Source organism: Patagioenas fasciata, chromosome 1 (assembly GCF_037038585.1).
Source record: "Patagioenas fasciata isolate bPatFas1 chromosome 1, bPatFas1.hap1, whole genome shotgun sequence".
Classification (NCBI taxonomy): Eukaryota; Metazoa; Chordata; class Aves; order Columbiformes; family Columbidae; genus Patagioenas; species Patagioenas fasciata.
Window position 1 is genome coordinate 28,800,273 of NC_092520.1, and position 25,981 is coordinate 28,826,253.

A 25,981-nucleotide genomic window follows, 5' to 3' on the forward strand; every position below is an offset into this window, starting at 1 on the left:
GCTAGTCCCTTGCTTACTGCACAGAATCCCAAATCAGCAAGTAGATCTTTTGGATTCCCTTGAAATCTGTTACAAAGCTAACCCCTTAATATTTATAAAGGCTTTCAAACACACACAGTGCTCCAGCATCTTTTTTTTTTTCTTTTGGTGATTCAAACTGCTTTTCTTTTTATTTGCTTTTCTATTTTATTTGAAAGCTCACAGCCGTTTAGTGCAGCCAACAGAGTGAATGCATCCTGGCTCTCAGTGAACTAATGTGTTTTAAACTGAAACTAATTTAAAGCTATGAAATGCAGCGGCAGAGGAGCCAGTGTATATTTGCTTCCACCATTTATGTAAATGAAAATCCGGTTAATCTCTTAATCAAAATCTGGTTAATCTCCTGCAGAAGAACTGAACATAGCCTTGAATTGGGAATTCCTTAAATTAACCCAGCGTGAATCTCCAGACTGTGCTTGGAGACATCCTTAGTTATGGTTAGTTGAATTTTACTGGGATTAAAACTTAATATGCACTAGCCAACCTTTACACTCATGTCTCCTCTCTCACTTCCTCTTCTGTTTTTGTAACAAAGCAACTATACAGTATTCTTCAAATATTTTTTTCTGCTATGTGACTTCAGACATTTGCTTAGTCTGAGCCCTAGCAAATGTGGGCATTCCAACTTGTTTCTCGGGGATAGACATAAAACAGGAGCAAAAAAGAGTTACAGAAACTACTGAAAGATGGAAACTGTCTGCAGTTCATTGGATACCAGCAATTACACTCCAGGCAAGCCAAGCCCATAACTCTGGGAAGTGTGTGTTTTCTCATGAGAAGTCAGAGAAAGCATTGTTTCAGTCCCTAATCATTAGGGGCTAGTTTAGGGGGTTGGTTATGGTTGTTCTGCAAATATATTGAGTTACAGTGGTGGAGAGAGTGCAGAAGGGTGCAGAGTTCAGCAAGTTATTTTAGTGGCTGAAGGCCATTATAGTACATTTGAAAAATATGTATAAAGATGAAGCAATTTAATGGATTTCTGTTTGGATAAAATTATGAGGTTAGCTTATATATTGTTGAAATCAATTCAAAACATTCTAATGGCATATTTTATGTGCTGGGTTTACTTATGCATTTAACTTCTGCTAATAGTTTTTCTATATGAATTTAAGGCAGTTTTACAGGATATGGCTTTTATGATGATCGTATAGCAGAGGGAATAGCAATGATCATAGAATCAAAGAATCATGAATATGGCACCTAGTAGGGTTAAGTATTTTGAACCAACTAAGAAAGACTGCATCTCTCTTGCAGACCAATTCTAAGTGACTCATCATATTCAGGCAAACCTTTTCAGAGGGTATTGTCCTCAGCAGCCTCAGTCATGAAGCCACAGTCACAAAGTCAGTTAGTGACCCACCTTACTCTAGATCCTTAGCTTTAGCTCCTTACAAAGTTTTTGACTGTGTCTCACAGCTCTTTGCAGCTCATTTCTTGTAAATGTCTCACTGCACTACGTCCCATCTGGCATCTTCTGATTTGGCACTACTGCACTCTGGTCTCTAGCAAAATTCAAGGAACAGGTTTTCCTGCATCACTATAGCAATGTCTGGCCAGTCACGTCTCATTGATATATAAGAAAAGTTACTCTGGATTTACCTCGTAATAACATGGTCCTACTTCCTTTTGTTTAGTTTTAAAAGCACTCTGGTAATGGCTTCCCCCTCCAAACTTTTGATGTATTTGCATTACAATCACTTGTCTGGGAGAGGAACAAAAGCAAAGTGTCATTGAGGTATATTACCTTAATTATTTGCACAGCAGCTAAATGTTTGACTAAGCCTAAGGGAAGTGCCGATGAGCAATGCAAAATTCATTTGCCTATAGAAATATTATTATAGGAGAGATAATTAATTTAGTAAGAAACCAAATTAAGATGGCATTTGCAATTTTATTTCTGTGGTTTTTTTTTTTGTTTTGTTTTTGTTTTTCTGTGGTTTTGTTTTGTTTTCTTTTGTTGTTTTGTTTCTTTTACTCGAAGAAAGGTAGAAATAGCTAAAAGCAAGAAATAGGTAAAATTAAGACAATATTAAATGTTTCATGTTGCCTTTCTTGTGTTTTTTGCTTCTTAAATTTCATCCTCTCATTAGATTTCTAACTCAGTGTATTTCAACATCTTCGGTAGCATCAGTGACAGGAATGAACTGATTTGGTAGTTGCCTACTGAAATTCCTCAATATGACTGTTACTTTTTAACAACTGGGATTTTTTCTCTTATATAGGAGTTTTGATATGTTGGGTTAAAATGTGCCAATATAAATTAGATACAAGGTTGAACTATTTAAGACACTAGAGATGAAACATAAGAGACCTCTGTGTGAGCTGTAGATTGTGTGCCTGTGTCCACAACACATTTAAACCATTAGTTCTTTGGACAGTAGAACAAACTATCCTGGATTTCCTATTGCTTTTCATACCCTGGCTGGAATCTGTTCTGTCTAAAAGGATACCAACCCTGCTAGAGACTTTTCCTTCAGCTGTGGGGTTTCCAGTGCCTGACATTCTCAATTCTAGTAAGCTCATGCAGCAGGTTTTTTTTCTCAGTAGCGATAAGAAGAGGTTCTCTCTCCTCTAATAGGCAGTAAATTTTCATTCATTTTATATCTTAGAAACTTTTCTCGATCTCTCAGATTATGTTTAAATTAAACAGTGTATTCAGAGCTGGCACACACATGGAAGAAACTGGTTTGGGAAAACTGAACTTCATTTGGCTCTTCCTCCAGTAGTTAAGCCATGAGTGAACTGAAAGAAATGTTTCTCTGCTGTACAGAGAAATTACTTTATTAACTGGCTTGTGTGCAAAACTGTTAATTTCTAAAAGAAATTCCTTGCACATTTCAGACAATAATTACCTGAGTAAACCTTGTTCTGTAGCAACACCTTGTGGGAAGGAAATCAGACTACAGCCCCTCACACAAGCCTGCGTTCGCTCAGTTGCTGAGTGAGCATCTGCCTTCAGTGAGATGAATAGGTTATTTTACTCTTGCTATGGAAATTATAGTTTTCTCCTGAGAAATAAAGTAAACATCCAATAGGATGATATACAGAGTTTGATTTCTCATGCTCTTTTATCTGTGACATCCGGAATCTCTACACTGACAAGAAATGCCTTTTTACTGTGGCAGATCAGTGAACAGATGGAGGTAAACTGTACATGAGGAAGTAAAGCTATGGTATATTTTATCAGAAATGTGTTAATCTAATTTGAGATATTCAGTCTGTTGTACAAATACTTAGTTTATGGTCAGTGAAATGGGTGCCAGCTCTTTTCTGCTATCACCTTTGCAACTGAAAATAAAAAGCTGCACTTTTAACTGGACCTTAGAGTACCATCCATTTGCAATTGTTCCTGCATTGCTTTTTTAGACTGAGAAAAACTCCACAAAGCCTGCCATTTAAATAAACACTCCCTGCTGTTTTACTGTTGTACAAATCCCATTAATTGTAGACACAACAGCTTCATTTCTGCTAGGAATGAGAGATTAGACTGAGACATGCTCAGATTTTAGGCTGGTGCTTAATGTTTTGCAGCTGGAATCAAATGCTTCCATATCATCCCCTCCAAAACTCTGAGGTGCTTCTTGTATTCCTACATTGCTTTGCCTTCAAAAAAAAGGAGCCTATTTCTGCTGATAAAGATAAAGACATTTTTATTTGAGAAGGACTGTGAAGGTTCTTCCAATTATTTTTAGAGGAAATAGAGTCTTCAGCTTAAGGAGAACGCTGACAACATCAACAGTTGCCAGCCACAGATGCCGAGTTGCTCCGTGTTAACTGCTCAGTTTCTGTAGCCGAGTGTACTGCTCGCTGTCCTGAGCTCTCAGGTCCCAGTGTTCGCACAGAAACCACCCATGTTCAGTGAGACTGCAGGAACGTATTGTGCTGACACTGCAGTAGAGACCTTGGAAAGGATCCCTGGAGTCTGCTTTCTTCACCAGGAGCACATTGCTACAGTTGTGCCTGTGTAAAAGCAACAGTGAGGACATCTTTTGGTCTACTGAAAGTTGATTCTTAGAAGACATCTGAGCAGCTTTCTCAGTTGAGGGCATTTGTTGTATCATGAACATAGGTCATTGCAAAATGGTTTAAGACAATTCCAGTAAGTGCTTGTATAACTCTAAATCTCCCTAGGTGACACAGGCAATCATACATAACCCAAAAGTTACAAGCATGTAAGTCTAGGAGGGCATCAGCATGCCCATAAACGGTGGCATGTGTCAGGGACACTTAATCTGGTTGAAACCGCTTCCTAGTAAGATGTGAAAGCTATTCCTAAAATCACAGTGCTGATGCATAAAATCTAAACCAGCAAAAGCAGAAGTTGTTAGATTTAGTGGATAAAATATTTCATTTTAGAAGCAGGCTGCATGGGTTAATGCCATCTAAAAGGTGGTAGGTATTCTTCTCCAGTCTCTTAGGATAATAAGGGTCTTCCAGTGCTTCTGGCAGACTGATCCTATTGAGGAAGTTCTGTGTGATGTCCTACATTGTGTGTTATTTGGAAATAACAATATGGTTCTGCAGAAAATTGGATCATCCACAATTTTTGTACTTTCTAAAAAGGCATCCCAAATATATTTTGATTATACTTGTTCTTCTTCCCTCAAAAATAAGAAAATTAGCGTACCCCGTAATGAATGTAGCTAGTTTATGTGTATCTAAGATAAAATGTATTCCTATATGTACCAAATGTATCATAGTTGAGTTCTTTACTTGTTATTTCTTTGTTTAAATCTTTAAAACCTTTGAATTTTAATGTCCAGCTAAGATAAATATCTTACCCAGGACACAGGTTGCATTAACCTCAAAAGTCAAAGCAGTCTTTAACAAAAAAGAAAAAATAATAAATATATCTGTATCATTTTGTTTTGCAGGAGGCAATAAGCTGAAGAATCAACATTTTCGCCTAAACTGGGCATGGATCTCCTTAGAAAAGGAGTATTATTTAGTAAATGAAGACTCCAAATATCTTGATGTTGTTCTTAAGCGGAGAGGTTACCTGGGAGAAACCTCTTTTATAAGTAAGTTCAATTTTAGGCTTGTCAGTTTCTTCTATAAATCATTTGCCAACTAGTTGATAAAATGTATCAATGCAGCTGTATCTTTTTACTGTGTTTGATACTAAGCCATAAAGATTCAAAGGATATGTTTATTTATTAAATCAAGTGTCTTTTGTTATGCTAAGTATATGATTTCTTTAGTTATATGATGAAATTTTCACTTTTTTTTCTTCCACAATTAATTTTTGACTTAACCCAGAACCAAATCATTCTTTCTCTGATTTGGTTGATACCGCTGATGTATTTGTTCCACAGAATACAGTTCCTGTCCAGATGTTATTTCTCCTTTAATCAGAAAACACAGTTGTAGCAATTGGAAAGACAACTATAAACATGCATCATTTTCCAGGAAGGCTCTTGAGAGCTTGTCTGATTAGCAGCTACAAGCATTAGGCTCGTTTTCTTCAGTCAATGTTGGCAGTCAACTGAGACTGATGCTAGAGGTGTTGAAAGCTGTTTGCAGTGTCTGGGGAGTGAAAAGGTAAAAAAAGATTGTTTTATCACATTCTGCAACCTCACACCTATGTCTGTCTTCTGGATCAATTCCCATTCTCTTCTTAGTGATGCATTTGGACCCGGGAGCATTATCATTGTACAGTTTTATGTGGAAAGCTATGGTGCACTTACACTGCTTAGGAAAGGCACTCAATTTAAAGCTAATTTTGCAGAGATACGTAAGCATTTACTTGGCATGGAGTTCAAGGGCACGCTTAGAAATCCCATTTCTGTTTCAGTCTCTTTCTCAATAAAAATCTGAATTTTAGGTATCGAAATGTAGTTAGGACAACTATTTTTGTATGAAATTTAAGAGATATAGGCAATAACTAATTGGATCTATCTTCAAAGACTCTGGTTTGAACATTGAAGTAACTTTGCTAATATATTTCTTTCAAAGAAAGTAAAGAAACAAAAAAATGAAATACGAAGTTAAGGATGTGTGGTTTAAATTAATTACTGGTACTGAATAACAGATGCTTATTTGACTTCTGATCCTTTAGATAGAGTGTTTACAAAATTTTCTACCTATGGATATAAGTTGTTTCTGAATTGAGCTTGCTCAAAATTCAGCAAAGCAGTTTAATAACTTGCTTCTGACTACCTTAATCCTGCAAAATGGAATTGTAGAGTAAGAAAGAACATAAAAGATATTGATTAAGATGCTTACTGGCCTTTCTGGTCCATGTGCAATGCCAAAGGGGCTGAAGAATTATGGAAGTTATGTAAAATATTGGCTATGACTTCAGAGGAGGCACAAGCAGGAAGCAAAAAAGGCAAGGTTGGTAGGAAAAGGTGATGTGTTTTAATACATTAAATGAAACAGTTGAAAGAAACAGGCAAAGAATAGAGAAGTTGTAAGTTTTTTCTGAAAATTTGAGAAAGACCTCTAAGATTTGCATGATACTATGGGGTTCAGAGGCCAAATGCATGAGTTGGAGGTAGTTCTGGAGGACTGTCTGATTTCCATGAGGGCCTGCCAGACAGTCTTAAACTGCAAAGGAAATGCCAATGAAAAGCCCTTTTAGAGCAGCCTGGGGCTGAGGCTGTAACGTCTGTGCTGTCTCAGTGGAGTTAGCTGTGTTGGATTTTATCCCTTGGCTTTGCAGTTTCAATTTGAGTTTAATGATTGTCAGTATACAAACACTGAAATAGGAGAATGATAATTTTTTAAAATGCTTATTGTAGTGGGAATGACCACAGTGTTTCCAATTTTACATCTTCTTTCATCTTTATTCTGTAAGTTTTACCCCTTTGTGTCTTTGTGTTTTCCTTCACTTTCCGCTTGAAGGCTGAACTTTCCAGGTGTGTTCTTGCCTTTTCTAAGAGAAATTAATATTTTTGAGTGTTTCAGGAAGCATGTTATTTAGATGTTCTGGAACAGAAGAAAACCAAGAATGTTTAAGGGGGGAGTGGAAAATCTGTTGGTCCTTTTGGGCATCCACAGTTGAAATATGGAGAAATGGAAACTTGACTGTAACCTCCAAGAATGTACTCTTCTTCTAGTAGTTGGGTTTTCTTTGACTAATTCTTTCTAAACTGCCTTTCATAATGTTAATTGATGTGCTTCCACCTTGGTATGAGACACCAATATAAAACTGATCACAAGTAACAGAGTTGGCTTGAAGTCTCTCAAGTTGTGAAAAGTCTATTTTTCTAAAACTTTTTTTTTTTTTTAAAGATGGCATAATAAGAGAAAAGTTACCAGTGATGTTTCTAATGATCTAAATTTCTGATTCTGGCAGGTATTAGCACCAAAGATGGTACTGCCAAGAAAGACAAAGATTTCAAAGGAAAAGCCCAGAAGCAGGTGCAGTTTAATCCCGGCCAAACTTTAGCTACCTGGCGAGTACGGATTTTGAGTGATGGTGAACATGAACAGTCTGAGTCCTTTCAAATTGTTCTTTCTGAGCCCGTCATGGCAGTTCTGGAATTTCCTGATGTATCCACGGTGGAAATTGTAGACCCAGGAGATGGTAAGAACTTTTCCAGAACTGTACTGCCAATATGTTCTTATACCAAAAGATAAACTGGAGGGCAAATGCTAGGAGTAACAGTGGTAGTAAAGCTTGCTTTTACTCAGAATATTTCTGAAGGCAGACTTGGGTACTGGGTAGCCATTTGTCCTCTATCACTTTAGGTGATTCAAGAATACATAACTAAGGTAGCATTCTTTGATGAAATAGCTGCATTTTTCCTATGACATTATTTCTAGGGTTTTTTATTAGTTTCGTTTTGTTTTTATTTTAGATATAATAGGTTTTTGGTTCAATGTGTTTTGCAAACAGAGAGTATCTGCACAGGTGGCTGGAGACTGACTTGATTTACTCTGCCATGATAATTCATGTGGGAAAGGAAAGTCCAGGTTTGTTGATCCCAACAAGTTTGGCTCTTGGCACAGGCCGGTTGCATCAGTTAGTCTCTAATATCAAGCTGAGAAGCTCAGTAAGGGTAAAGTTCACTAGACCAAGTACAGCACAAGCTGTGTCAAGAACAAATAAAATTACCATCAAATGTAAATGAAGAAAGAAGCTGTAAAAAAAAAAAGTAGAATGTCCTCTTGTTGCTTTGCTTTTCAGCTACCTCCAAATGCTTGAACCCATGGGCCACAGTCACACAAAACTGTTTAGAAATCTTTCAGTCACTTGGTGACTGTAACAGCTTGTTTAGTATAGTCTTTCCTAATTAACATTTGAAGAATATTGTGCAGGAAAACTGTCAGAGATTTCTTAGTTCCTAGTTGCAAATGCAAGTTAAATCAGAGGTTATCTGATTTAGACAGTGAGAAAAATAGTACTTAACTTAAAAAGTAGTATGTATGAGACAGAGAAATTACCTGAAAAGGTGTTAAATCTCTGTCTTTTCTATGCTTAGTGAGATAGCACAACTCAAGATAATCATTTTAGTATTCTTATTGCCAACCATGTTTTTTTCTGTTTCTGATATTAACATAAAAATTTTTACAGTCTCAGAGAATTTGTAGTAGTTATGCATGAAGTGAACTTGCATAGGAGAAAATCAAATGCACAATCAAGGAATATGTACATGAAAAAATATAGAAAAACCTTTGAAGGGTAGGACTGAGTTTCCTAACTATCTTTTAAAGCTCAGATTATAACTGAATAGGAGCTTTACTCTGCTTCCAATTAAAATGATTTTATAATTCATTTATTTCAATGGCATAGTCTTAGAACCAAAATAGTGTGCTTGTTTGGAAAGCTGTACCAGCCCCTTGATGTATGGGTCATCAATTAATGTTTTATTCCAAAAAGAGATTGCATAAAGATGTGTTTTCTTATACTAGCTGAGATGATGTAGATTATTCTCCTCTGGGCATTTATGTTGTTCCTAAGGTTTTTTAAGCTTTTATAGTGTCATTTTACTCCTAGTTGGATAATTATGAGAGAGACACGAAACAGAACAGACTTCCTCTTTTTTTTTTCTTTTTTTTTTTTCTTTTTTAAGGATAGAGTTTTTCATTTTGTCAAGTTAATTCTAAAGGGGGAAATAAAAGGATTTTTTCTAGTGTTACCTTCTGTTTTACTTAAAAAAAAAATAAAAATAGGGATTTAGTGTTTTTCACATTGAATTTTTGACTTGCTGGAATAATGGAAGTGTCTAAGATCTTATCAAACCTGAATTACAGCATTTTTAAGGCAGGTTTTTGACCTTAAGTCATGCTAGTAGTATTTTCCTGTTGGAGAAATGAAACATGGAACATGTTATCAAAGAGGTCACATGAAAATTTTCAGAACATTGTTTGCCAAAGTACTCTGAAATAATGAAAAAAATTGCTTTGTGCAGTCGGCTGATACCACTTGATTTGATATGATACAGAATTATATTGTGTTTGGATTACAGTCATATTAATGCAACTGTAAAGTTGCTTTATAATTATATGCATAACCACGTTTTGTTCTGAAGTGTTTGAGGGAACAAGAATAAAATTGATCTTGAATCCCAGTAAGAATATAAAACTCAGCAATCTGTTTGTATTAGTATAAAATAATGAAGGGGTTTTAAATGCTTTTTAGTGTGGGTTTTGTTTGTTTGTTTGTTTCCCTGAAAAACGGATCTGACATTATTTGGTCTGATGTATTTTAGGATGAGGTTGCTCTCCAGACTCCACTGCCTGTATTGGGTAGGTCTCCTTAGGGTAAAACAGGAGTGCAGACATGTAGCCAACTCACATCAGGTCTCCAAGTCAGAGTGAGATAGCAAGAACTCAGCCTTACATCCTCAATGCCAAATGATTTTCATGGTTATCTTGATGCAGAAAGTAGAAGAATGGCCTTTCAGAACCACTGCCTGTTTGTGAGCTATGCTATCGATACTTCTGTGATTTATAGTTAATAATGAAATACTATGGAAATAATAAAAATATAGACTTTGTGGTCAAATTCTCCAAACCCTCTATTGCACCATTAACACTAAATAAGTAAACTGGTCACATTAGAGACTACTTAGTAAGGACTTATCAATTGAAACCTAATGATCTAATCTTATTTTCTCTTTCTGAAAGACTAAGAAACCCTACTTCTCTCACCCTCCAAGTTTTTTCTTAAAATTTAGTGTCATTACTGATAAATGTGAGTTATTCATTGCACTTTAGAATATGCTAAAATGCTCCTAGCTATTTTACAGGTCACTTTATGAGGCCATAAATCTACATAAACAAATATGTCTGTTCTTCGCAGAATCAACTGTCTTTATTCCTCAGTCAACCTATACTATTGAAGAAGATGTAGGTGAATTATTTATTCCAGTCAGAAGAAGTGGAGATGTGAGCCAGGAACTGATGGTTATCTGCTACACACAACAAGGTAACAGAATCCGCTACGGAAAAAAAAAAAAAAAGGCAAAACTAGAAAAGAGACAGAAGAACAAAAATAATTGTTCCATCTACTGTACAATAAAATTGCTTATAACTCTGTTAATTAGTTTTTCATCTAAAGATCTTCAGTCTCAACTGGAAATATATTCATCTTTGCAATCTATCTTAGAGTATTGTTGAATTCAACAGAAAAATTATCATGTTCCAAATTTCTGCTATTTGTTAGGAGTTGAAGAGGATCTGTGTTGTTTGTCTTTATGCAAGATTTTTATATGCAGCCCCTTATATCTGAAAGTGATCAGAACAAAAGTACTGCAGTGATTGCCCAGGATATCCTTTACTTGTTTGTATCTTGAAAAAACTGGTATAAAATAATATTGCTTAATTGTCATCTTTCTCCTTCCTCTATCTGTCAATCTCCTATTGATTATGTCTGCACAGAGCATGTGGTCTCCACACCTGTGCTTTTATTGTTAATTTTCATCTGGAGAAATGAAGCAGCATTTTTGGTGAGGTGATCTGGAATAAATTTTTTTTTTTCATCAAATTCTATCAGTTTATAGGTAATTTATGGTACACTGATATCTTCAACTGATAAACTTTATTAAAGGAGTTAAACTGTAGTTCTCACAGGGTCTCCTTTGTCAATCTGTGTTTCCTGTGATAGAGTACAATATTCACTCTGACTGAAAAACTGCAAATTAATTTGAGGAGCAATATGCTTGCATTGCATTATGTAGAAGAAGCAGTTTATCCAGGGACCTCAAAAATGTAGCCTGGTCAGAGGTTTCAGCCCATCTTATCACCTAAAAGTAAATAGAAATTAAAAGGTAATGAAACTAAAATTCAGCCTCTGTGAGGGGATCATTATAACCATTATATGTATAGTGACTGTTTTGCTTTCATGCCACAGGAACAGCATCTGGCACTGCCCCAACCTCTGTGCTTTCTTACTCTGACTACATATCCAGACCTGAGGATCACAACAGTATTCTACGTTTTGACAAAGACGAACGAGAAAAAATGTGTCGGATAGTCATCATAGACGATTCCTTATATGAAGAGGCTGAGACCTTTGATGTTTTGCTGAGCATGCCAATGGGTGGAAGAATTGGTGCAGAATTCCCAAGCACTCGAATTACCATTGTACCTGACAGGGATGATGGTAAGACATCATTTAATAAAGCGATATTCCCAGTCCAGGACAGAAACTACAAGTAGCATCACACTGAAATCAGCACGTAGAAGCTGGATTTTTCACTTTCTCCTGGTGGTTAAAACACATGCCGCTTCCATCTTGAGATATGAAAATACTTTTGGAAAGCTATGTGGGTTTTCTAAAGAGTTTAGTATTCATATTTTACCGTTTGAGAAAATCACATGAGCCAATTGGAACGGACAAGATGCACCTTTCCATTCTATCACAGTAACAAATGAAATCCAAAATGTCACCCTACATGTGCGATTCCGAGGTTGTGGCCACAAAACCTTCAGGCCCATTGCATTATGCTCCAAAAGACCATGTTGGAGGCCCTGATGGCCTCCATTAGCATCTGCTAAAAGGCAATTAGATTCTTTCTGATTAGATGCGGCATTCAAATTTCTGCCTAGAGGTTTCTGTGTATGCATCCTGTGTCTTTTTAGTAAAGCAGATGATCAAAAGACAGTCATGTTGCTTTAGAAGTCCCACCAGTAAAGTGCTAACAGAATAATGTCCTTTGTCCAGATGGCCCGTAGCCTTGATATATCATGTTGAAAGGGACATTTCTGCTGGTGATTAGAGAGAGGTCCGTGACTAAGGAAGAGTAGAATCAGCACACTGTATTACCAACTGCTTTGTAAAATACATGCAAATATTAATACAACCTCAGGCCTCTATTTCAGTGTCCCTAGCATTGGTGTGGCAACTCTTGCTAGGCGTGGTAGCAAAAAATTTTCCTGGCACAATTGCCCTCATTTATGCATGAAGTTTGGAGGCCGACACCTCAACTGTAAATTCTGTGGAAAGAATACTGATAAGCTATTTTAGTCCTCTCTATGAGGCCATAAACCATCTATTGTGAAACTGTCATATTTCCTAATGTGAGAAATTATATAGTGCAGTACTCTCTGAAAATCTGATGCCAAGTTAGATTTTTATTATCAGCACAGTGATTTCTCCCTAGTTACTGATATAAAGGGCAGCTCTTAAAGGCAGGAAGTTGACACCCATCTGATTTCATTGCAAATACTCAGTCTGCCTGAAATTTCTCATGTGTAATCCTATGACAGAGATGACTTTGTTTTCTCTGTGAAGCATTTGAGTAATCGTATAACATTAATGAATACAACAGTTTTGAAATTACACTTCTTGTAAAGTAACAGATCGTATATCGAATGCGAGATGAAATAGAATTATATTTATCTGACTCTGCTGTGATAGCAAATACAGATTTAATTCAATAGGTTTTTTACAACAGTACAGTTTGATTTATTGAACCATTTTGATGACTTCATGAACTTTACAATTTGTAGATAGCAGGGCATAGAATATTGAGAGACTAGCTTTAAAAAATATATCCATGAAAAATCTGATTACCCAGCTTTGGAGATGTTCTGACCACTTAAAATGTGTGTGGAAAGTTTGGGGTGGAGACAATGTTTCTGCAAGAGATTACAAAAAATAGAGATGAGCTCATATTAGAGCATCTAGCTTCAGTGGGAACCTCACTACCTGGGAGGATGCGTTTTTATAGATTTTTTTATCATTTAAAAGAAGATATTGTCATTCATAGGCTTATACATTTCCTGCATTTATGAACACAACTTACCTTAATGCTACAAATTTTTAAACAGGGTTTATTTAGCATTATTTAGCAAATATGAATAATGGGGTTTATTAAAAGGTGGTATGGAGAAATGTTTGGAAAATTCAAGTAGAACGTTTTCATTATGTGGCAATTGAAACATCAACATTTCCTGGTAAGCGTAAACAATATTTCAGATATTAACAAATAAAGGGGCTTTGAAAGGCAGATTTCCATCATTTTTTATGGACATTCACTTGTCTTATTGTTCCCAAAATGTTGCATATGACATATTTGTAACAGAGTTCCTTTTTTTTTTCTTTCTGTATCAGTGAATGTGCTACCACAAAAAAATCCAGAGCATTCAAAACGTTACTGACAATTTACTTACCAGTAAAGTTTTCTACCACAGCCTTATGTTTTCAGTTTGCACAAAACATAATGCATGGCAACAGAAAAGTCTACATGCATTTTGTTTCACCTGTGATCTGTTGTGCTGCCTATTTTATACAAAGCAGAGTACAAACTATGTAGTCAGTAAATTATAAATTATACCTTATATATGTATTTATGTATTCATTCATCCATGCATATATATATGCTTGTTTCTGACTGTCTATATATGCACATATTTATGTAATATGTGACCAATTTAACACCCTGGCCACCACAATTGAAATTCTACATAAATAAGCAAGGGATTTTAAGCAGTATTGGTTATTATTATTTGCAGTGCACAAAATTAATTTTAATAAGTTAAACCAGTATGCTATGTGAACTTAAAAAGCATTTTCTTCTAGCTTTTAACAAGCAAACTTAATTTTAGAAAATTTCTAAGAAAAAGGTGGGTAAAAGCTTTAGTACATGTATAATAGTCTATGAGCTATAGTAATAAATTCATAAATTCTGTAGTCTACTTCAGTCTGTTTACTTCACATCTGCTGATACTTTTTTTGTCATTGTTTGTTTAAACAAACTTGACAAAGTTTCTTTGGACAAATGTCAGAGTTGCTATTTCGCCAAATACTGTGACTGAATTAACATTATGCATTGACTTCTTCAGGTCAAAAGATGCAAACAGCAAAGGTCAAAGTTTAATAATACTACATGAGATCTTTCCTATGGAAGTCAAGTCAGCACTAGCAATACTACCTTATCTCCTCTGGCATTCAATGAGAGTTAATTAGGAAACATTTACCTTCAGTACCTATCATCAAAGTCTTTTCTTCTTTTATTTCTAGAGAAGGCCCCTAGGGTCTAACTAAAATAGCTGAGTTGCTATTCAGTCATGACAATAAACAAAAAGTAAAAGAGGTGTACTCAATTTTTTAGTGAACCAGAGTATATTAAAGGAATTCCTGGCAACTGGATATTTTAATTGGGGATTATACAGTTGTGCAGTGCTGCCAAAGCAAAACCTGAAAAAAATTATAGTATGTAGAACATGCATGGATATTTATATACTGAGAAAGGTGATTATAAAAATGGTGCTGCTGTTGGAATGTTTCTTGCCTTAGAAGGGACTTTTCCTGATAGGTCCTGAAGTTGGAGATGGACGCAAAAAAGACTGAGCTAATGGAATACACAACAAAGTAAGATGTGCGTGGTAACCTTGGATTCACTACAGCTTAAGCAGTACAAAATAAAAACATGGATCAGTTTGAGTCAGAGGTCTTAATTACTAACCATGAACCACTGGAAGAAAAGCATGCAATGGAAAGAACTATGCAAATGATCCACTTTTGAGGTGGCAGTCATCTTACTTGATACTAGCCATCTATACTTGTAGACATCTCATTCAAACAGGTTATACCAGGATCATTCTATAGCTAATGAAGAGAGACATGGACTCCCAGGAACTATCCCATTCTAGGAGAAGTATCTAAACTGTTAGAATCAGTTATCATGTGTATCTTGTGCATCTGAATGCCTGGATTTCTGACAATATGTATAAAGCGTACCCTTAGAATTTAATCTGCCGTTCATCCCAAGGTCATAACTGCTACTGGGCATGAAAGAAGGAATTCTTTCTAATTCTGTATTAAAACTATGAAATACCATTAAACAACAAAGAGATACATAGCAGTTCCTGCTTCATAAAACAATTATAATTTCTAAAGACAAATCTAAATTAATCTAGTGGAAACCTAAATAAAAATTAAAAAAAAAAAAAAGAATGCTGAAGAGCGTTTCAATAGGAGTGCATTTCAATAGGTATTTAGAGTTTGAGATAAAATCCAAAATCCAACAAAAAGTTCAGCTATTTTTTGTACAAATGTGAACTTGTGTGACTAAATCTAGCCAGAACTGATAGGCTGAACTACTTTTTCTTCATGCCTCTGAAGGATTTAGGAGATGAACAGAAATCAATGAAAAAACTGAGGCCACTTGATGGGCTCAGGACATACCTATCCTGCATGGGGAGCACAGAGTTCAGCATAAAGCTGGAGGCACTTTACATAATACATCAATATTATGCATCTAGGAAAAGGAAGATAAGGTTGCTTTGAACTTGTCATTCCTCTTGGAGAGAGGAGTCCTGGAGTTTAGTCTCACAACCCAGTTTTCCATGGAAAAGCCTTAATCCCCAGGCACTTGGCAACTAAGCAAGATCAGCCTGGAAGCACTCTCTGGTTTTCCAAGTGAAGCTGTGACTCTGAAATAATTTCACATATATAGAGAAAAAATGCTATCAAACAATTTGTTAGTATCCTTCTGGTAACGAGGAGCCTGTAATTTGGTTCCAACACTAACAGCCTTGCTTGTGCAACAAGTCTGATACAAAATGCTTTAGTCCTTGCAACACAGCATGCAGTCAAAGCTCTGCTCTCCATAGTCAAATGTTTTGATTGTCAGGCTGCTGATTTAGACTCTTTCTTACTTATTCTGTTCTGTATTGTGAGCAAATTTTAGTCACCTAGTTTAATCATGGTTTGTAATCACATTTGGAAACCAGCAGAGAAGGGGAGTGATGAATGCAGAGCTGGAAGTTTACAGCTAACAGGAGAATGCTTACAATTATTTTGTATTCTTCAATTTTTTTTGAGTGACTGTCTTTCCTTGTGATTTTAATTCCATGCTACTGTATTTAGTGTTGCCATGAGAGCACACAGCCTTACAGCCAGGCTGACAAACAGTCATCTTGCTGTGGTGGAATTGTTGAAGCTTCATGCTGTTTACAGCAGGAAGTACATTAAATAAATTTGTTGCACTTCATTCACATTAGATGGGCAAGCAGCCGTTCAGACTTCTCCTTGGCATTTCTACATCAAGGCTGGGAAAGCAAAGGACTCAGATTTATGTCAGAGGTTTGCTTACCATTTTCTTTATGATTACTCAACAGAATCAATCACTCATATCATCCACATGATAGAGGATAGCACTATTTGGGAATATTTTACAGCTGAGTAAATTGGATGATGGTATGATCATGGTATGATAATGCAGAAAGCCACCGTTAGAGGTCAAACAGAACAGATTCATTTTTCAGTCTTCTGAGGGTTTCTTTAAAACACTTGCTCTCACTACCCCTACAGTTAATTAAACTTTGGAAATCCTTAGACAATGTTCTGGAAATCAGCAGTCACTAGCACTTGTCCAGATTGCTTGGAGTAATTAAGTCCATATTGATGTTTATTAATAACCTGAAAAGAAGCAGAAAGTTGACTCTGCAATGCTACAAATAAATATATGCTTTGCATTCAGCCTCCCAGTAGGCATACAGTATCAACTAACTTTCAGTGTGTATACTGAGCCAAATTCCAGCAGAGATTAATTAATAATGCTATTAGTAATGTGATTTGTCAGGGGCACATCCTTATCTCACAAGGCTATATGGAATTTCCTTATTTCCATTGGCTTCTGAGGCAGGCAACCCAGTATGTCTTTTTCTTTTCAACAATAGGTGTTTCATAACCTTAAACTGAATGAGTGGTTGGTTGATCTTGGTAGATAATATCTGCCAGTCTATTTGTCCAGTTTTAGTTACAACCTGAATAGTGTAGGTAGAGCATATCCAGTGTTCTGTTACAGACTGGAGTCATGATTTGGCCAAGTAGCCCTCACCATTCTCTGGAGATGACTAAAATAACAGACTAGTTTTTATTTTTTCTTTTGTATAGCCATCTTTGACTGCTTTCTCCCTTTTCTATTTTTACAGTGCTTGAGGCCTTGATGCCTTTGGCACTTCTGTGCAGATTTTAACTTCTTTTGTGCTCTCATTAGGTAAAATCTCTATGTGGCCCCTCCTCTTTCCCTAGGCTGTGGCAGGTGGCCAGATTGGCAAGAGAAAAAATGGAAGACAGCCAATTTATGACACATGTAATACTCCCGGTTTTCTTTACTTACAGTTTCTTATTATCACCAGTTCAAAAGAGTGAAAAATGTTTAATTTGTGATGATAGCCTTAAAGATTTTGCAAAGTCCCTGTTTGCTATCACTGAAATAAATTAATGTCATATCTCTACAGCAGGATGTTCTATAAAGGCAACCAGGTGCATTTATGATTTGCTTTTCTAGCATTGTCTGTTACTGACAGTTTATTGTATGTGTGTGTGTGTAAGTGCACACTCACACATTATAAACACATGAACTACAGATGCTGGATTAATCCCATCTTCACTTAGCTGTATAGTCTAACCTTATGATCTAGGTTCCTTTAATAGGTAAGGAGGACAGACCATGACCTCCAGACAGACCTTTGTTACATTTATTTCAGATGGGTCCTTTGGGAGGACTCAGCTGGTGGAGCAGCATATCCTCTAAGCCGTCACTGCTGCAGGTTCTTGAATGTTAACTTACATGTGCATTATTACAGTTTGATGTGAAAACAGCTTTTGAGTTTTGTACTCAAAACACATAAAAAGTTGATAAGCAGAAGGTACAAAATAATATGAACTGTAGGAAATGGATACTTTCAGTTCAATCTAGAATTAGTTAAATGAGGTTATGTGCTTACATGTACTGATGTTGTTTTCCAGAGCCTAATAGACCACTGTTTTATGACAGTTCATTCAAGCGTACATTGAAAATCTTTCTCTCTCCCATCTTCCTGTAGGATGTTATATTTTTTATGGCTTTGTTCTTTGTAGTACAGATCTTATATTTATTATAGACTGAAAATGTAATGAATGCCTAGAAAACCATTCTAAATTAATCATTTGTTCTTGGTTGCTTGTGATTGGAGAGAGTAAATTTAATGACCTAGTGAGTGCTTTATGTGTTTAAGATTTGGATAACCAAGTTGTGTAGGACATCTTGGCACATTCAGTTTCCATAATGTTTCTTCAGATCATCTTGCTTCCTGTGAAGCTCCTACTGACACTTTGCCATTTTTCTCATCAGTCTTTGAAGACCCAAAGGAACAACAGAGTAACCAGTGTACCCCACTGGGCTTTAATGTCATTGATTTTCCTTTTGAATGTGTAGATCATCAAAGGATTAACTCCCATTGGGCTTTAATGTCATTGATTTTCCTTTTGAATGTGTAGATCATCAAAGGATTAACTTAGTTATTATCTTACATTATTGCCTGTCAGGCAACTCTTTTCCCTACCACATGAATAGGGTCAGAAGTCCAAAAGAGAGAATTCAAGAACTTCTAACAAACAGCAGAGCACATTTTTTGTCATTAGAGGTCTGATAAGTCTGACTGTTATCACTTCTGTTCTGTTGTCTTTGCTGATTCCAATCCTCAACATCAGCTCTTGCAATGGGAGCATGGAAGATCTCTTGCCTATTCTTCTCGGACCTTAGTGGGATCATTGTTCACAGTATTCTCATTGTATCCGAGCAGAAAAACCTGTAAGAACTTTTTTTCTCTCAGTTAAGGAAACTCAACAGAGCTGGCATTGTGATTGAATAGTAAAAGTACAGAAATTTAAAGTCAGATTTGGGGCAGTGTCTTTCTAAGCCTCTCTTGTGATATGGTCAAGATGTCTCCAATCAAGAAAAGTCTGTATATTCATATAGGCAGAAGAACAGATTTAATAACTACCTACAAGAACAGATATGTCCTGCACCTGAGTTGGGACAATCTTTAATATCGGTACAAACTGAGGGATGAGCCAGCAATGTGCAGTTTGCAGCCCACAAAGCCCATTGTTTCCTGGGCTGCATGAAAAGAAATGTGGTCATCAGGTTGAGGGAGATGATTCTCCCTCACTTCTCTGCTCTTGTGAGACCCCACCTGGAGTACTGTGTTCAGCTCTGGGTTTCTCAGCACAAGAAAGACATGCACCTGTTGGAGAGGGTCCAGAAGAGTGACACAAAAATGATCAGACGAACGGAACACTTCTCATATGAAGAAAGGCTGAGAGAGTTGGGATTGTTCAGCCTAGAAACAAGAAGGCTCCAGGGAGACCTTACGGCAGCCTTTTAATGTATTAAAGTGGCTTATAAGAAGGATGGAGACTTTTTACCTGGGTGTGTAGTGACAGTGCAAGAGGCAATGGTTTTAAATTGAAAGAGGGTAGATTTAGTTTGGACATAAGGAATTTTTTTCTTTTTTTTTTTTTTTTAATTAGGAGAGTGGTGAGTCAGTGGAACAGCTTGCTCAGAGAAGTTTTGGATGCCACATCAATGGAAGCGTTCAAGGTCAGGTTGGGCTGGCCTTTGTGCAACCTGACCTAGGGAAAGATGTCTCTGCCTGTGGCAGGGGGTTGAAATAGATGATCTTTAAAAGTCCCATCCAACCCAAACCATTCTGTGATTCCACAAAAAAATTACTCTCAGAAATTGCACAATTTGTATTTTATTTTGATCTTTAGAATATTGTTATATCCTTTCTCTCAAACTCTAATGGCTTTCATTGTATAAGGAGCTCATCCATTTTCAGCATGCATTTACTTTTATGAAGGTCCAGGAATTCTGTCTTTGCTATTTAATCTCCACAATTTCCTCACCATCTTCCTGTCAGCTTTCATTACCAAACAACAAAATGCTTGTTACTCAAAAGTCTTACTACTTGCCAACCATTGGAAATCTCAGTTCGGGAGAAAACATAATTGTCATCAGTATGACTTTGGGCTTTAAAATCTTAGAGATCAAAGTTACTATTTAAGTGGATGGTGTTACGAGGTATTATAAAGAAACGTTCATAGAATGAGCTATTGTGATTTTTTATTATGTTTTTGATATGAGTGTAGGTGTGAGAAGCGTACTTTGGAAGAGAAAATTTGAAAATATTCTTCTCAGAAAACCTCTGGTTTTTTGCAAATATTCTTATTACACTCAGACCTTTTCTACAGACTGCTTTTTCTGCAAGGTCCACTAGTAAACTAATTACTCAATTTAAATGTGAAAAACATACTTAGAAATGGCTATATGCTCTATCTTTATGTAGCTTGATTTCTAAAATGCTGCTGAACTTCTATCATTTCTGGTTTTAGGAGTCCTCATTTGTTATTTCATGTATCACTGACTGTGAGCTCCTTCGTACTTGGTCTTCTTGTAAGGTGCCTTCTATGTGGTAAATTGAAAAACTGCTGCCAAGCCTTCCCATTTATCTGCCTGATTCTTCATCTGTTCATTGAGAATTTATTACTGATACCATTTCCTGGGCCTCTTATTAAAAAAAAAAAAAAAAAAATCATCATTTTTAAAAATAGAACATGTAGAAGATTCTGAGTTGGTTCCATGCTCTGTGGGAGGTCTAGCCAGCAGGAAAATGGTATCTGAAAGTCAGATGGTTGCTGCAGGGAATACCATCACATTTGGATGATGTATTTCCAAAGCACTTGTTTCTTCAGCTATTAGTTTTTATATTTTTATTTACATGGGTAAATAAGGCAATTATCTGCATTATGGAACAGTTTCAGCAAGTGATTGTTGCTTGACGTACTTTGTAATCTTAAAGATCTTTTCCAACCTAAATGATTCTGTGATTACACAAAATCAGAATTAGCTCAGTTCTTCATCCTGCAAAGTACACTGCAGGCTGTGCTTGCAGGAGGGATGAGACTGACAAAAAAAGGGAAGAGTAGGTGATCAGAGGTGGGGATATCACTGTAGCCATCTTAATGCGACCCCCAGCCTTGCAGCTAGGGCTGTAGTCTGCTTCCTTTACTGTGCTACTTGGCTCACATTTGAGTTTTACTTCCTCATGTAGCAGAGAGGTTAGATGTGCATTCCAGGCCTGCCAGGCAGCTGCTGCTTGTGATGGTACTGTGTGCAGAGAAACTGAAGAATGGGTGCACTTTAACATAGAGGGTTAGTTACAATGTAAAGGTCTATACCAAATTAGTATGTATCATAAATATATTAAAAGTGATTCACATGTAATGTTGTTCACAGCAGTTACTGATCTCTGTTCATACTGTGTTACTGAAATTACTGGGTCAAGTTGCATAAAATTAGAGTAATTCAGTGATGAATCAGTCCACTCAATGTATGGCATTGCCTTTATAGAAAAAAAAATTATGTGTTTTTCTTCCGAAATAGAACTGGATTTACTAAAGTTTGCATTAATTTGAGTCTGTCCTTTTATCTATTATAATGTTTGTAGGATCCTTTAAAAAATCATTTCAAGTTGCTAGACAGAAATGTGCTGTTGAGACAAATGGAAATGTGGGCATTTATTTGCTTGAGATAATGTGTGGCAATTGGTCTGCAACTAGTAATTTTGATCCTGAGGCGAATTTATTTTTTGATTGCAGAAGTTATGACAACAGTGCTAAAAAGATGAAAAGTGCTAAGATTAAAACATATTAATTTGAAATGTAATCTGTTTTGACCACATCAAATAAAATTCTACTGGCATTTGCACAATAGGTACCTGCTGCAGAACTCAGCTCTGACTGTAGTCCTGACCCCTGCTTCTATAGCATTCAGCAAAAATAAATGACTTGGTAAATTAAATTCATTGTGCTAAATGCAAGCTCAGTCGCCTGCATAGCTTCAAGTATGTGTAAATAGTTGTAGAATGGCGCTACATATTTTTGAGATGTTAAAGTCCTCTTTGGTAATATCATAATATTTTTTTTTTTTTTTTTGTAATGGACAATTTTTCCAAGCTTTTCTTTTGCTCTTATTAACATGCATGTATGAGAGAGATTAAATAAGTTAACTTTTACTGCTATTAAACAGTAAATGCCCATTCCTTCCCAAATCTAATGGAACTCTTGGTCTTAACTGGTCTATCTACAACTCACTCCATGTTCAGAAGGACGGAGTCTCTTCTGTTAAATACAGACTCAGCAGCTGAGCCATTTAATGCTAGCTGTGATACTGAAATGCAAGTAAGCATTGTGTAGGGACATATACATTGTCTGGGTATGAGCCAGATCAGGTCCAGAGGAAATCTGGCCATGTTTAGTTGTTGTTATGTCCAAGGTAATTAACTGTGTCGACCATCAGGACTCATTACTTCAGACTCAGCATTGCGCTAGCATGTCATGACTGTACCAAAACAGGATGATAAGCTTACAAAGCACTGGTTTGCACCTTCTGCATTACCACAACAGATTTCTGCTAGCTCTGGTAACATATGATGTTCATATCATAGCCTTTCTTTGTACTGTGCATGGAAAGAAGGAAGGCAAAAGCTTTTAAGAATAAATTGTTTAACACCACTAGAAAAGATTAAGCATGAGAAGCATGAGTTCAGTTGTAATTAATGAATCTCCTAGTTACAATATCTAAATATGTCAGAGTGGCAGGTCATGTTTTCTTCTATTATTTTTCTCCTCCTGCGAATACATAAATATATATATGTATCTCTCACTGGAAGAATATATCACTGAAAATCCCTTTAGTATTAAGACTTATTGCATCGTCAGAACAGAAGAGTCTGATTTTTTTGTATTTGTCCTAACTATCCTTCCTTAGGTATTATTTGCACTGGCAGCCCAAACTGATTGTGGCACCTTGCATATCTTCCAACCAACCTGCTCTTTTGCCATGTCCCTCTAAAGCAGATTGTAAAGATATCATTGTGAAAACAACAGCCTCCTTGGAAATAAGTATTTTCATGCTTTCTCATTGATTTCCTGATACACATTCAAAGATAGACCTATTCCTAGCGGCATGAGAAGCGTGTTAGTTTTCCTGTTTGATGACTGACTAGTGCTGTAGCAGATATAGACTCCTGACTGTGTAAGTGCAAAGGCAAGACAAAGATTTCATTTTGTGCCAAGAAACCTGGGGCTAAAGCTCCTAACCTTTCTCCTCTGATTATTGTAACTTCATGCCAGGGAAATCTGTTCGTCTGAACAACAACAAAAAAAACCTCTAAAAAACCCTTCTTATTTCTGTAAGAGGAAGCATTAAATTTGCAGTGGTCTCTCTCCAGAGTGATTTACTAGATTAAAGACCTGCTGTAAGTGAGCCTGCAGTCATTGAGCAGAGTGTTTGCCAGCCATGACCTGAGAGAGACAATGCGTTCCCTGTTAGTGGCTTGGCTGTGCTGCTTTCCCTGGGGAGCTGCTAACGCAGCTTACAGGAAATGAACTTACAAAACATTTGTAAGGATTTGTTTCCTAGGATGGGTAACCATGCAGGATGTGTCTTTCATTGAAGATACATGACTAAAAAAGTGTGAAAAACTTACTCCAGAGTACAAGGGAAGCCAACTGAGGGTTTAGGCATTTTTATGTTTGGCTGTGACTACAGGAACAAGCAGCACCTGAGGGTACTTCTTCAGCAGCAAGAAAATAAGCATTAGGATGAAACTACAAGAAACCAAGAACATTTTGTTTTACATCTTCCATTTAGTTTAGGGCAGGTCATCTAAGTTCCCTGTGTAGTCAGTGAGTAGAAGGGAGTGCTTCCAGATCTCCTCAGATTTTACTCACTGCAGTGCATGACCCATTCCATCTCTCTGTGTGCTCCTTGTGCTGGGAAACCTCCTGGAGCTGCCTGTCCTTGTCCTTGAAAACTGAGAGCAAGTGGGCTGTGAATGTGAGTACCTCTCACTTAAGTGCTTAAAATGAGGTGGGGCGAAGTCCAGTTCTTAATTCCAGAACTACCAGGACTTCAGTATAGAGAGATCAGGGTTCTAAAATCAAGATCAGACTTGGGAAAGTGTGCCAAACTTTAAAAATGCTTATTCAAGAAATTACATGTATTAGATTTGATAATATTTTAACTACCTTTATCTGACTATTGGCACACTTGTAACCATTTGGTCTTAGTAGACATTCTGTATTTTTAGCCTCTAGAGGCTGTATAAGTCTTTGTCCATCTTAAGAATGTTAGAAGATCATTGTCTGTCTGAAATGGCACACTTTGCAGATCTAATATCCAATTCTGCAGTATCCTTGCAAGTAGAACTCAGAGCAAACTTAATAGCAGTTATACAAGAAGGTCCAGAGAGTGTGTCCTATTCACCTATTAAAAATGTTTCAGATAAGAGCTTCGCAGCCCCCAAAATAAATGCACCTGCTGATAAGCCAGTCCCTGTAGGCAAGTAAGACTGGTGTGTGTCTGTCTGTGCACACAAACAAACACACATTTAAATACAGATAATGTCAAATGAAAGAAATTAAATTGGAACTGAAAGCCTTGTCATCTACCAAACCTAGGCATTTGCCAAGTTTGTCTTTCATTCTGGAAAGGTCTTTCGTTCTGGAAAGGTTGATGACCTTGATAATGCTCAAGCAGGTTGATGAATCTTCTCTAGTATTCAGTAAATACATTCAATTCCATCAGTTTTTCACAGCCCATGATTTTAGTTTTAGCAGATAAGTAGAGAGGCAGCTGCATTTGTTTTCAGTGATGTGGAATATTAATGGGTTTTGTTTGTTTACTTGTCTTTTAATAATTTATTTTGTCAGTTGTGAAATATAGGAAGAACTTTGAAAACAGAAGAGAAAATGCTTTCATCCAAAACTGCCAATTTGTGCAATTTATGTATGCAATTCAGAATGCTTTGGAACTGCTGCCTTGTCAGATAAAATTTTGGCTTAGTAATAACTGAGTAACTACTTTATATTACTTCTGGTTAGTTTTAATTAAAATCCTATTTTACATTGTTGAGCTTTCTATAAAAAGAAATGAGCAGTCTACCACAGAAGAGATTGTTGCCATAAATTGTGTAGTCAGTCAGATTGTCTTCAAGTACTTCAGAAAACCGTAGATATTTTGTCTGGTTATCCTACAAACCTCTACTAAACCTTCATAGCACAATGTCTTCGCAACATTTGGCTTTATTGAGCTCATTTGTAGTCGAAAGCAGGTTCTTCAATTCCAAAACATTTGTTCCACTGTAATAGAAGTCATAGATTTTGCAACATACATATACTGTTAAGAAAATTTGGCTGAATCATGGAAATGATGGTCTTACCATTAAAAAGGATTTATGTCTGTTCCTTTGAGTAAATTGTACCTGTTCTATACGGTAGGCAGAGCTCTGTAGAACCATAAACTTTGCCAGTCATTTCCTTTGATTTTTTTCTTTTTTTATTATGCTTGATGAATAGGAAGTGTTCTTAGTGCCACTGATAGAGCACTGGTTAATTGCTATGTTCTTTGTCGAGTTTGCCATATGCTATATGGGATTTTGAAATGCATTTCTGATTATTGTAACCTTGTGATTATAATATTCTCCCTAGGCAACAAAAGAAAATTGTGATGAAATATAAAGAGAATTTGTGTAGGTCTTCAAATTACATCCCAACCATTGGGGAAGGGAGGTATGATTGCGGCTGCACAGTGGGGAAACGGAGACACTGGCTGTGTGTGCTTACTCTTCTATGTTTGAAAAAGGAATGGAAGGGATAGCAAAGAGGAGATGATAGACAACCAGGATGAAGCTGGGCTATGTTCTTAAG

At 36.5% G+C, this 25,981-nt stretch overlaps 1 protein-coding gene across 1 annotated transcript in view; it reads left to right on the top strand.

Annotated features, from left to right (window-relative positions):
* FREM2 (FRAS1 related extracellular matrix 2) overlaps window positions 1–25,981 on the top strand; it is a 134,005-nt gene that overhangs the window by 68,046 nt on the left and 39,978 nt on the right. The window contains exons 3-6 of the mRNA XM_065829327.2: window positions 4,914–5,060; window positions 7,340–7,570; window positions 10,292–10,417; window positions 11,342–11,593. Coding sequence (XP_065685399.2) covers window positions 4,914–5,060; window positions 7,340–7,570; window positions 10,292–10,417; window positions 11,342–11,593 — 756 coding nt within the window. The remainder of the gene's footprint in view (window positions 1–4,913; window positions 5,061–7,339; window positions 7,571–10,291; window positions 10,418–11,341; window positions 11,594–25,981) is intronic.